Source organism: Protobothrops mucrosquamatus, unplaced genomic scaffold (genome assembly GCF_001527695.2).
Source record: "Protobothrops mucrosquamatus isolate PMUCROS unplaced genomic scaffold, P.Mucros_1.0 scaffold966, whole genome shotgun sequence".
Classification (NCBI taxonomy): domain Eukaryota; kingdom Metazoa; phylum Chordata; class Lepidosauria; order Squamata; family Viperidae; genus Protobothrops; species Protobothrops mucrosquamatus.
Window position 1 is genome coordinate 318,513 of NW_015387209.1, and position 14,151 is coordinate 332,663.

General features: G+C 37.1%; 2 protein-coding genes across 4 annotated transcripts in view; both read right to left on the bottom strand.

Moving 5' to 3' along the window:
* Positions 1-7,232: 7,232 nt before the first annotated feature.
* Positions 7,233-7,694, bottom strand: PHLDA1 (pleckstrin homology like domain family A member 1). Its single transcript, XM_015819685.1, has one exon. The coding sequence runs from the start codon at positions 7,692-7,694 to the stop codon at positions 7,233-7,235; it is 462 nt and encodes a 153-aa protein (XP_015675171.1).
* Positions 7,695-11,231: 3,537 nt separating this feature from the next.
* The window catches only part of NAP1L1 (nucleosome assembly protein 1 like 1), a 36,149-nt gene continuing 33,229 nt past the window's right edge, over positions 11,232-14,151 (bottom strand). For all 3 annotated transcript variants that reach the window (XM_015819681.1, XM_015819679.1, XM_015819680.1), the window contains exons 13-15: positions 13,852-13,884; positions 13,667-13,717; positions 11,232-13,549 (exon numbers count right to left, since the gene is read on the bottom strand). In XM_015819681.1, coding sequence (XP_015675167.1) covers positions 13,514-13,549; positions 13,667-13,717; positions 13,852-13,884 — 120 coding nt within the window. In that variant the 3' untranslated portion in view covers positions 11,232-13,513. The remainder of the gene's footprint in view (positions 13,550-13,666; positions 13,718-13,851; positions 13,885-14,151) is intronic.

The following is a 14,151-nucleotide window of genomic DNA, read 5'->3' on the forward strand; positions in this document are numbered from 1 at the left end:
AATCAAGTTAATTTGTTATTAATTAAGTTGTTAATTTCTTTAGCATTTTGTAACATTTTTCATGTTCTATGTCATTAAATTCTACCTATGTATATATAAAGGTGAGTTTGGAACTTGGCATTATGGACTTTCTCTTCCTGTTTCTGACTCTTTTATGTATCTGTTGACCAAGGTGAATGAATTGTTATTTGCCTTTGTTATTCTCCTGGACATAGTAAAAGCCTGGATGGACAACTATCAGAAGTACAGTAGAGGTGCCATCACTGTGAACATAGAATCATGTTCCCAGCAGTGATGTATGCATGATACATACAATCATACAATCATGTATGCAGCCAACTTAGTAGAGAGTTCAACTATGTTGGTGACATCTCTTGTTTTTGGTCATCCTCTGCATCTCCAGGCATCTATTCAGAAGTAAACATAACTGAATTTGCAGAACTTATTCCCATGTAAGAATGCATATGATTGCAGTCCTTAAGAAGGATCAGGATCAGGAGATTTAATTCATGTTTAATTTCTTCCATACAGTTCAAACAGCTGAGGTAAGAACACATGTTTTCTGTCCCTGATGATTGGTGTAATCTAATGCCACAATCTCTAATAGTGTCTCTCCTCCCTCTCCCCTGAGTAATATGTTCTCCACCCATCCTTGGGTCAGCAGAAAACTATTTGGACATTTGCTACCCATCTTGCTAAATCCTTATCCTGCCTCAGTTGTCTCTGTTCAGAGTTACTGCAATCTCCTATTTTTTTTCCACAATAATAGGACACAAAATAAATGGATTTTACACAGCTGTAAAAACGAGGCTGTTCTTGAATAGTCCCCCTTGCAGCGAAGAAGTAGGGCAGGAAGAGAAAGCTGGCATAGATAAAGGCAACTTAATTGTGACTCATATATGAGACGAAGACAGTGTCATGGGGACATGACTGAAAAATGATGGAACTGCAGTATGTGCATTTCAGGGTGAGGTGCAAGTAGGAAAAGCCTCACATTTAACCCCCACTTCCATGGTAGGATTTACTTGTATTGCAGACATCACAGTTTAAAATGTTTACTGTAAATTTTGGATTTTCTTTCTTTTCCTATTTCATTTTTGTAATGACTTGGCTGAAAGAATTCTGCAAAGACTTGTCTATACTGTTGTATTATTTTTGGTTTATTTAATATCACCCAGATAGGGATTTTCAATTTTTTTTCCTCCATGGATCTTTGTGTGTGTGTGTATGTGTGTGTGTGTGTGTGTGTGTGTGTGGTCAAGAAAATAAATATTCACAATGTAATATTTAATAATAATAATCTGGCAGAAAGAGAGGTTCTGCATCTACTTTAGAAAACTAAATAAAACAGGTGACTTGTTTCATTTGTAAGATCCCCTTTTGTGATCATATAAAAGTCATTAACCGAAAAGGACGTGATTTGAATATTCAACATTTTTTTCCAAATCCATGGCTATCAAGATAATGAATCTAAACTATGCCCCCCTGCATAGTTGCTTAGCTTTGAAGATGCTGTGATTCATTTTCACTGAAAAGGATGTCTCCTTAAACTTGATATTTCCCCATTTCATATTTGAATTAGTCCAAGTGAAATTAGCAGGCTTTTGTAGAAAAAAAACCCATATAATAATAAATGATAAATATAGGGATCAAGCAGCTCTGCAAATACTTATGTCAATCTGGCAGACTGATATCAGTGTTCAATGTCAGAGTATCTTGTTTCAGTTCACTGATAGTGGGAGTTTGGTTTTTCCCCCCTTTCTTTTCTTTTCTTTTTTTTTGGGGGGGGGAAATGCTAACTGAAATAGGATAAGCTTGCTTTTGATACTATACTTCGGATTCCCTTTAAAGGCTTTCTACCTATTTTCTAGATGCAGGTTGCAGGTTGAAACTACCGTATATATTTGCATAGTAGTAAATTCACTGTCAGTCACACAGATTTTGACGTTCATGATAAAATTGTTGTATTGTTTAGCACCATCTGGGTTGCCAAAATCTCAGTGACTATTAAATGACAGGATACAAAAAAAACCCCTCTCAGATATTTGCACTCTAGTTCTAAATAAGCCCATGCATTTTGAATTTCTAAACAGTGGTAACTCACATTTCCTTCTAATTATACCTGTTCTCTATACATTTTAAGTTGAGCATGAACATTGTGCCCAATTCCAGTGCAATCAGTCCTGCTGATTAGTAAATTCTGTTGAACTCAATGAGATTTACTGCAATCTATTCCTAATCCAAAACCAAAATCATCTAAACATTCCAATAGGTGTTTCTTTATTTGAAATGGAATGCACGTTAAAAAATAAATCACATTTCTCCAAACTTTGAACTGTATACATTGGTTTGAACCTTATTTACATACATTGGTTTGCTACATTGTTTCAGTTCACAATGCCTGAAATCACATCATTGTAACTAATCTGCAAAAGCTAGTGTTTGCAGCTGTTATTTTTTAATTAACAGACATTTTTTCAGAATATAACATAGAAGAGATATTCTTTGTGCCAGAAATTTAAAATAACACATCATATGTATTCTTGAAAAGCAAATATATGACACAGAATATTATTATTCACCCTACCATTTCTTTGCAACATCAGTATAAAGGCTATTTTCTCTAGAATATTATAGAGTGTCACTGTATCTCAGGTAAGCACCATATAGAAAGGGTAAAAATATCTAAATATATGTATGCAAACCATCTGCTATTACTAATTCATGAAACTTCCTTTCTAAATTCTGGATCAGGGGGCTGTAAAGCACTATGAAGCGGTATATAAGTCTAAGTACTATTGCTACCTCCCAGATACATAAATATAATTGCTTTTCCCTAATGTTGTATGTTTACTTTCCAGTTGTTTTAGAGCCCAGCTATTAAAATTCTCATAGTCATATTCTTCCAACAAATCAGTGAGCCATCTGGTTGGGGATGCATGAAATATAAAATATTTCTTCATAGCAAAAGATTTTAGCTTAAATATGCAATTCTATACATGTTTGAAAGGGCTGTGCATGCTTTCAGTATCTCTCTGCTCATAATGCCACATCTTTTTTAGACATCCATGTAAGACTGAAAAAAGATGCTTCTGCTTTAAGGAGTCAACTTATTAACACAACTGTTAAATCAGCATGAGCATAATAAAAAGACGATAATGACTTTAATGAACAGCAGAAAATGCTCATACAAGATCTAAAGTACTTCTTATAAAACATTTTCAAAGTTTGTAGAGCCTAGAGGTAACTTCTACTGTTTTCAAAGTGTTATAGGATTGCAGATAAATTTTCTGTGCCGCAATTGCAACATTAAGGAGAGGCCTCTTTTTAAAAAAACCTATTGTACTTTTGAACAAAATCGATAATGAAGTATCCTATGTTGGAGGATGTAAAGAAAACTATTTTATGTACTTTATTCTTGGAATCCCTTTAGATTAAAAAAAAGCAAACAAGTACCCCCAAAACAGGAAACAGGATGCTTCGCTTAATGACCATCACTTCATCAGACAGCAACTGGGCAGGTTCTTTCATGGCTATACCTTTTTGAGTTTTATAAAATATAATATTTTAGACATACAGAAACATAGACACACAGACATACACAATGATGGTACATTCTTCTCAATCACTGAATTGCTTTTTAAGTTCCGTTGCTCCTTTTATCTCCAGGTGCTATGATTATAAAATAACTAAGTAATGACTTCTGATAGAATCAGTTCAAAGATATCACCTAGACTAGATTCCTATTATGAAAACTAAGAATCATTTTTCATAATCCTGTGGCCATTTCAGTCTAAAAAATAAAACACTGCAGATTTGCTGAGCATTGTGCGTGGTATGTTGCTGTCATTTCAGTAAATATCCTCTATTATCAAATATTACTTGTTTTTCTGTTGGATTGTAATAAACTAAGAAGTTGGAGATAAACTCTCTTTTTTTGTATAGTTTAATATTGAAGTGCAAGTGTTTGAACCAATCACAATGCATTCAATATATCATTTAATGCTTTAGTCCAAAACCTCCTTCTAGAACATGAAACTGCTCAGGGATGGAAAGTCATAAGACAGAAGGAAGCCAGAAATACTGTTGTTCTTCCCATCTATGTTTATTTCAAATCTTAAATATAAGTGTTAAAATATCTACTTATGACAGCCCACTTATCATAATTTGGTCACATTTGCCCCAAATATAAAACTGAACCTATATGGCTATAGTTGCAGTTCTTATACCTGGTATTTTTGTACAACTGAGCTTCTTAAATTGCCCATTAGTTCCGGTCTCAACTGGAGATGTATGGGAGCTAAGCTGATGCTTAGTCATTTCTGTAGAGTCAGAATAAGAACTGAAGCCTTACAGAAACTTTCCATAATTTATCAGGATAAGAACGCATAGAACTGCATACAAATGTTTAATACTTCAAGGTGCATTGTGGTGTGTCTAATTTGACTTTAATTAGAACATAATGAATTTTATTTCATGAAAAACTAGGTTTGGAAGATTACAAATCCTTCAAAACAGAATATCCAGATTGAAAAGCATAGTATATATTACCGTATCAAATTAATAATTAGGAAATATATTGTAAATCAATAGGTCAAGGGCGTTGATTCTTAAAAGGGTTTTAGAACTCTTCTGTTATATTAAGATTCCAAATAACACAAGAAGACCAGAATAGTTAATTAGGCTGACAAAAAATAAATGTAACATAGTTTAAATATTCAATTGGACATTATTATGCATGTACTTATTTAAATCACTGTTCTAAGAAGAAATAATTTTGATTATAGGAGGTATGAAAAATATTGTGTAGGACATGACCCCCAAAAACCAAAATGATAGGAAATATTGGTAAAATTATCCAATTAAGTACTTTAAGGCATTCTATATAAAATAATGTGATAAGGAGTAAAGTAAAACCACAGTAAGAAATATTATAGGCTAGGGACAAATTTAAATAAAGAAGTGCAATGAATTGTCTTTAGTATGATTCTTCCAACAAATCTCATATATAAAAAACATAACTTTTTTATAATTATTTTTCTGTCAACTAAGATTTTCTGCTTGTGAAGTAAAAATATGAAAACTGGTATAACTGATTACTACTGAATACAATGTATAATACCACAAATCAAATGACTGTTGAATAAACAAAAAATTCAGAATTTTAATTTAAAGCCATTGCTTTCTTTGGAGCGGATGTTCTCATTATTTAGAATGTTGGTACAATGCTTCAACATATCAAGATACATTTCATACATTCATTTCATAACAGCCTTCCATTTTTTGAGATGAAAACTGTTGCAAAGCAGTGTGTGAAAGCTATATGAAGAGTTTGTGTCCTGGTAAATTCTTCATCTTTCTGTTTTCTTCTTGCTTCAGTTTCTTCCTCCATCTACAGCAGCATATACAATTCACCAAAGCAAGTATTTTCTGCACTTCATTGTCTCTCAGAAGATCTACATTCAGAAGTAACCTGAAAACTTAAAATCCCCACTAATAAATATACATACAAATAAAACATAGTGGAATTTTAAAAATGACAGTGCGACATATGTCCTTTGAGGTCAAATATGCCTTTCCCAAGTTTAAGCAGTAGCCGAAACCCAGAACAGCTGAAGTACTTCTCTAAAGCACCCACAGATGGTGTCAAAACTGGACAAAATCCAGGGGCTGAACTGATGCTCTTGTACTCGTTGTCCTTTACTTTGCCAGCCTTTGATCACTGTTCCTCTTACTTCCAGAAGCGCCTGTTGAATTTGATCTATAACAACACACACAAAATATGATCTGAGTAATGTAGCAGCATTCTGTGCTTGCAAATTAGACAAACCTATTGCTTGTTTTTTTAAATCCAATACTGCTGATGAAATGGAAAGATTCTCCTTCACAATATTTTCGCAAAAGAGCATAAGGTTAGCAACAAATTGCATAAGTAGTCTTAAACTTTAGCTAAAGACTCTCACTGCTCTCAACAACACATCCCTATTACAATACTGTAAAGCACACAATCACCAACTGGTTTGGGTCTCATTGCTGAGAAGTCACGGATGATTACATGCCAGTCACAAGAAAACTCTGATTATGCCTTTACAGATAACACATTCATAATTGCTGCTTTACATGAACAGTTTGCCGTCCCAGATGAGACATTTCATGTAAAAACATACTGAATTAATTATCCTCTAATTCTTTCTACTCATTTTTCAGCCCTAAGGTTTTTGGGGAATTATTTGTAGGTGTAAAAAACAACGAAGTAAAGATTTGGTATTGTATGAAGCGAGGGGCGGGGGGAAAGGAATCACAGATAACACAGACGACCCCTCTCTTTCCTTACCCAGAGCCTGAATTCAAAAGGCTCCACACCACACATAGACCATAATGGAGCCTGCCCATCACAGTCATAAGTCATTCTAATTGATCTGATTTTAACTACCTTTTTTGAAGCAGTTAACAGAATGCGGTGGTTGTAAAGAAAACACTGTGGTCGTTAAGTGAATCCATTGTTTTTCAGCAAGATCATGTATCAGTCAAGTGACCGCAGGAAACAGCAAATAGTCATAAATATGGGCCAGTTGCCAAGCACCCAAAATGCCATCATGTGACTATGTGGTGGGAGGGGAACCAATGGAACTTTGGAACCAGGTTATAACTACCTTTTGGTTGGTTTGGGGTAACTTTGACCAGTCGTTAAAACAACTGGTCATAAGTCGAGGACTACCTGTGCATTGCAAGAGGAAAACAAGAAGCTGATTAAGAACTGAATTACTCAGTTTAGTTTTAAACACAGGAATCTGCAAATGACAGTTATCCAATTTCCAGCAGATGCAGTGTTGTCTTGTACCGCCACACTTCTGCAGCATACCAGGTTAAACAGGGCTTGTAGGAAAAGATAATAAAGTCCATGCAGGGCCTCTGCATGTGTACTGAATATATGTAAGAAAGCCCCTACGCGTGAAGATCACAGTAAAATTGATTCTGGTGCGTGGGGTCTCCCCTTCCCCAAAGCAGGAACCGCACAGCAAAGGTGGGCGCTTCTGCAGAACAAAAGAGGGCTCAAGCTGCCACCCAGCTTCGCTTGTTTGTTTTGTGAGGAGCTCCCTCCGACGCTGGGAGAGCTTGAGGGGAGGGGGAAGAACCCGCCTGCGCCCTACGCGGCCGAGAACAAGTCCGGCGACCGACCGCGGGCACAAGGCGGGAAGCGGGCAAAGCGAGTACCTGTCGGGGGTGCCCGTCTAGGCGGAGTTGGAGGCGCTCCGGAGGCGGGGCCCGAGTTGCTGGACGAGGTGCTGCTGCTTCTGCCGGGTCGACTTGACCGCCAGGATGGCCTGCCGGTTTTTGTACTGCACGAGTTGCAGCGTGATCTCGGCGTTCCAGCCTTCATCCTGTGGGCACCGAAAGTCGATCTCCTTCCCCTCGGCCATCACCACTGTGAAATACATGTACTTGCCCTTCCGTTCTACGCAGTCCACTGTCTTCATGGTGGAGAAGGGTAACTGCTTGATCTTGACGGCGGCCACCGCCGTCTCTCCGTTGGCAGGAGAAGAAGCCGCCGCCGCCGGCTCCTGCTTGGGCGGGATAAGCAGAAGCCCTTCCTCGGTGAGGATGCAACGCTTCTTCTTCCAGAGCTGCAGCAAGCCGTCGCTGCGTTTCTCCAGCACGCCCTCCTTCACCGGCTTGCCGCCGCTCTCCAGCATCCTCCCGCCGCTGCCAAAAACTTCGGAAAGGAGTGAAAAGAAGGCGCCCGAGAGAGAAGCGGCGCACGGACGAGCGGGATTTCCCGGGAAGCGCCGGAAAGGCTTCGCCTACTGGCGAACGAAGGCCAGGTTTAGCCGCGCGGCTTCTGGTCTTCCCGCCGGTCTTTCCCCAGAAGCGCTGGAGGAAGCGCCCTCCGTCCCCCTCCCGTTGTTTCTGGAAGCGGCTTTTTCATTTCAGCTACACCAGGTTTTCGGGGGGCGGGACGAAGGAAAGGCGGGGCGGGGCCTGCCGAAGAGGCCGGTCGAGGAAAGCCCGGCCGTTTCGTCCTCGCCTGCCCGTCTTTAGAGGCGGGCGGAGGCTCGTGGCTCGCTTTCCTCTTTTCTCCCCTCGGAAGCCTGCAGAGGTTCCCGGTCGCAACAGCGCCAGAGAACAAAGCCTTACTCCGGTGACAGCGGAGTCGTTCTCACGCCTGGAACTCAGGAGGCCCCTCAGGAGAAAGACCACATTTGAGCTGTCACTGACGGCGGCAGGCTGGCGTCTTGGCTTCCCCTCTGGAACGCGCAGCCTGCGGAGGCCGAGTGGCGGGAAGCCAGCCCCGTTGCTCTGCCGACGCTCGCGGACACCCCAACTACTCCCAGAAAACACTCCCAGATGCTGCAACCATTCGGGGGCAGGCATGCCTGAACCCAACACGGAAAACCTTCCGGGCGCGCGCATGTGTGTTGTAATTGTTATGAGAAATGCCTAATATGATAAAAACAAACCCAATCGAACGGACGATGAACCTACAGTAAGTATGTTCGGTCTTTCGTTGGTGAGATCCCAAGTTTTGGATTTTCCTTGCAAGTAAAGTTAAAGATAATGTGTGATTGTCGTTTCAATAAAGTGCGAACAAGTATTTAGTATCGTATGTGTGTCGTCATAATACTTCGTATGTATATTCAATAAAGTCCCCTTTCCCTGAATGACGTTGATTATTGTTCAGAGGTTTACAACTGCAGAACACTCATTACTACCTTTGGTACTAAAAAAATTCCCATTGCTGATGTAATAGACAATGTTCCTAGTTCTATAAATATGAAATGTACTTAATTTGTACTTATTTTGCCTGAATGTCAAAAAACAGTTTGGAGAAACAAGTGTATGTTCATTAGTAGGATAACATTACATTTCAGATTGCTGATGTAAGACTCTCCAGGCCTTAATATTTCCCTACTTGTTTCATCACTGAACAATGCTATCTTCCCATGGAAATGAGCCCATTTTATACACACACACACACACACACACACACATGAAAGGAAGCCATAAGGACATTGCTTGTTTTTATTGAAAGCTCCTATATATTTAAATATATATATACCCAAACTGCCTGCAAACAGAATTGAGTACAGAACTTACCTTTATTAACTAACCTAGGGGGTTGCATTAATATGACATATATTTGAAAGCTTTGTATTAGTTGTTAATAACCTTTTTTGGAAACATAATCATTAAAAAAGCTTTGACTCATTTTCTTTTTCTACATGCTCACTATTCATTTCAATTTTACCTGTTTTCCTGAATTTATATGCCTATTCTTTCTGTACCCATTGTCTGTCCCCTTTCCCCATGTAACTTTTTTTGTTTTGGCTTCCCATTATTAAAATTAGAAACCATTAAAAACCATCAAGATCAGCAGCAACAACAAACAAATTTCAACAAGATGGCTAACCTGGGGTATGCTCCACCCTGCATCTCTTAGGACATATTGAGCCAATGTAAAATTCTGCATCTCACAATTTCCCATTAATATCACGACATTGTCGGACCTTTGTCGTAATTCTTAAGAACACGTCCATCCGTCTGGAACAAACACAGACAGACACTGGTGTAAGTAACGTACGGTTTTCTAGGGACCAGAGAAGTCTCTACGACGGTCTACAAACGTTCGTTTATACTTTACAACTTGACTATAGACCTTTTGATCCAAGTTTAAGTGGAAGGTATATGGAAACTCATTAAATGACCTTGGGCCAAGACCCCATCTAGGGTAACAGGATTGCAATTATTGAAGTGGGGGAGAATGAGGCAATCAAAAATGCTCCTAAATTTTTATCACTTTAGAAAACAAACCCATCTAACATTCAGAAAACTCTATTTCCATTATGTGAAGAAATGGAAAACTGCTGATACGTCATAAAATTATGTGCACAAAGCCTATGACTGCAATTTTATTTGTAAGATCATTAATAGTTTTGACTAATACACATGAACAGTATTAGTTGTACTGGTTCTTCAACTCTACTATATCATACACAGCATGGATAATTTGATATCAAGACACTATAGCACACGTACGCCTCCTAGTGTCAAGGTTAACTCTAAGCACATTTCTGATTTGCTTAATGGGATATATGTCTCTTCAACTGTTTCCCACTAACCCTGTTTTTTTTTTAATCCTTTTGCGGCTTTAATTAAACCATGCAGTTTTATATATATATAAAAATTCTTAGCAGTTTTTCCTGGAAGTGACACATAACCATTTAAGAAAACTATCAACATTCTAGACAATCTTAAATGAAAATTTGGGGTCATTTTACTTCATACTCCGACAAAAAGACAAAATTTTAACTCAAGCCACTCAAATATGACATTTCAAATATTTCAAATATTTGAAATATTGCATCATAACTAAAGGGCATAAAATCAAACTGAAAAGTTATTTACTTTTTTTTTTTTTGCAAGTAGGCCTGGAGTTGTATCTCAGATCTGGCATCTTGGATCCACTTGCATACTATTGTATGCAAAACTTTACTGTATTTGTATTTCAATCAATGTCTTTGGGAATGCAAGCTGATATGATTAATACATAGTATATTTCTATGAATCTGAGTCTAGCCATAGCTTAAAAAAATGAACATGAAGGTGCAAAATTCCTATCCGTACAGCAGAAATAACACTTCCAAGCATTATTACAGGCTGTGTTCCCATTATTGCTGTCAGAATTTCTATTTACTACTCCTCTTGGCAAAAATACTCTCAAAAATATTCTTTGGGCTCCTTCCTTGCATGTACCGCTTATTTAAGTTCCTTCAGATTTTGAACAATATTTTAATCTGGTGACTGCGACAGCCTTCCAAAACCTTTCTATCTCTCCTCTGCATTTCGTAGTTGATTTGAAGGCTATGTTTCAGATCACTGCCTCACTGAAATATCCAATCTTTTTTCAGCTTCTCTTTGATCAATGACGTCTAGATCTTCTCATGCAGCTCCAAGTGTTTTGTCAGATTCTGAGGTGGTAATTAGGCAATCTTATTATTACTCTTTCTGAGAGCAGAAAGCTTGTATTTATAGAAAAACACAAGATTGGTCAATCTTCTATTGCCTTGAATGTGCAATAATTTGACTACCGTATTTTGATTTCTGAACTGTTGAACAGAACTATCACACTTAGAAAACTTAAAGCTTCACTGTAGGACACCTGCCTTTTAAGCCCAAAGTACATTTCTTTTTAAAAAAAAATAAGACAAGCATCTCTATCACAAACACATAAACGTTTTCAAGTTTATTGCCAAAGATAAAAAAATCTGCTAATTTTTTTTAATCATTCCTCCCATACATGTCAGAATGGGAAGACATTTGTTTTCTCAATAACCTTAAGTGTTCCACAGATGTGTTAATAAAACATATTATATCCTGTGATCCCATTATCTGAACCCAAGAAATTTCTATAATTTCTTCTAACAGTTTCTAGATGATTTCTATCAATGGCATTGCAATCAAAAGTATAAAATAAGATCTTAAATTTCCAGAGCATTCACCAAAATGCCACAAAACTGGATAATCAGTACTTGGGTAGGATAGCAATAACAAATCCAGATCCTAGGAAATTGAAAACAAAAAATTCCAGAAGATAACAAAATCCCCAAGAAAGGCAAGTCATTATTATTGATAGTATAGTTTTGACACAGAAATTCTAATGTACTGTACATTGTTTCAACACTTGCCATGAAAGTCATTTTTATTGTTACAATGTTGTCATTGTTAAGACTTACTTTCATCAATACCAGTCTCCATATAAAACAACCAGTTATAAGTCAAATTTGGGCCATACAGATTTTCAGAGAAATAAAAACTAGTACTCTTTTTCTATCAGCTTGAATAAATTATGAAACTGTGTTTTAACAACTAACCAGGTATTATTTTATGAGCAATGGCTTACCTATCCAATGCTTCTCCAGAAACAAAGTTCCTCTCCAAATCTGTTTACATTCAAAACAGATATGCAGGACAGCTAACTTTTCTACAACTAGGAGTTTCATGTGTATTTTATTATTTTTAACTGAATGCCATGAATTTCAGCAATGTAAATCCTAGGTTCCTATAGATACAAAGATACTGCTACAGAACATAATCATTGCTTTTTCTGTAATTGGGTCATTCTACAGTACCACCAATTTTTACAAATCATTCCAAATTCTGCCTTTCTTCAATTCTGTCATTTGAGTGTTGATTTAGGTCTATTAGAAAAGTGGTTTGACTAAAGATTATTATTTACGCCAAATAGTCAAGTACGGATCATTCTTTTTAGGAAAAAAATGGTTATCATTGGTTTCACAAACAAGGCAATAATGACACATTTTTATAAAATCAGTAAAATTAGAAGATCTGAAAGAGAACAAATTATTTTAAGAAATCAAGTTCCTTCTAGGCATCACTCAAGAATCATGTTAATGCTGTCCCAATGTGTTGCATTATTAGACTTTTCATCTAACATGACAATATTGATTGGAAACTGGCAGCAGTTTGACACCTAGATATAATCAGACTGCAGAAAGCAGCTTTAAGGTTAGAGCTGTAAAGGTGACTTATTGCTAAACTAATTTTTAATAGCCTAAGGCAATATATTAATGGCGAGCAGTTATGACTATAAGATTGGTTGAGAAAATTCTCCACCTTGCTGTGAGGAGGGCATAGGTGCAAGTGACTGAATCAAGATACAATATTGTCAAAACACAACATTTATGCAAAATGCAAGACCTAATGAAATGAATTTATGCAGAAATACAGCATTTGACATATGTATATATGTAAAGATTGCTTCCAACAGTAAATGTTTCTCACAACTTTGGTTGCTTACAAGATTTTAAAATGTACACACAAGTACAACTAGTTTCTGAAAATACTAGGTTTATTCACATCCCAGTGATAAACAATCTTAATATGATGTTTCTAGAGATTTTTTGTAGGTCACCATCACAGAATACAAAAACCTAGAGCATAAACAAGCAAACAATTATGAACATTCAATGTGGTCTTGATGGAAATTAACAGTTTATATGGAAGTTATGAAATTTGAAACGTATGTCATTTCCTAATTAGTACAAGTCACTGCTATTTCTATGACAAAGTAATGAAGGCACAGCCAGTGCAAGCAGAATTAAACCCATTTAAACTACTGGGCCAAAAATACTTTGGTTGGTTCTCTGGGAAAGGATCTTTTCTAAACAAATAGTGGTCTCCGTCAAGAGTTCTGATATCTTCACAGCTGCAGTCTAATAGCTACATGACAACAGACTTCACTAGAACCAAACTATATATAGCAATGAATTAACAATTCATGCTTTAGGATTTACTGCATTCTACATATCGGCAGAAAAGTACTATTAAAATGCTAGGTACAAGGAACCTACATTTTAAACCGGTTCTGTCAGTTTGTTTTAACAAAATGTTTACTTAATTCTACCAAGATACAAAACATAAGGCTGTAAGTAACTAATAGTTGTATTTAGGCTATTACAGTGCAGATAATCCTCAAGGCCACATACACACTGTTTCACTGCTGCTTGCATTCTGCTGGGTTTTGATCCTTCTGTTGAAGAAAGAAAAAGATACATCAGTGTTCAAACAGGTCTGCTACAGGAATTTACAGATTACAGGCAATAACTCTAAATGCAATTACACAGGAAGGTATGAACTGGTCACATACCTTTGGATCATAATCTGGATCATTTTCTTCATCTGCTTCTTCTTCCCCTTCCTAAAACACATGTGTATATAAGTATATTTGGCCACATACAGCAAGACTAAAATTCCCCTCAGCTACTTTTTTCTATAACTTTAAGTTGCTGAAATCAATTTATTAAAGTTTATGAAATCCAAAATAAAGCCTACCTCATCATCAGCTTCCTCACCTTCTTCATCATACTATAAAGTGAAAAAAGATCAATCAGAAATGTATAAGCTCCAAGACCACAACTTTTAGATTTAAAAAAAGCCTCCAATTAACACTGTTATCCTCTGTAAACTTATTTAGCAGCTAGCCTTAAAATCAAAGTTAAGAATTTACAGACCTACTAATGATGATGTTACAGTTCTCAGAATTCATTTCTAGCCATGCTAGTGGGCCTGCTGCAAGCTGAAACTCAGCAATATCTAAAAGGCAGCAGGTTCCCTCTATGGTCTTAAGTCAGG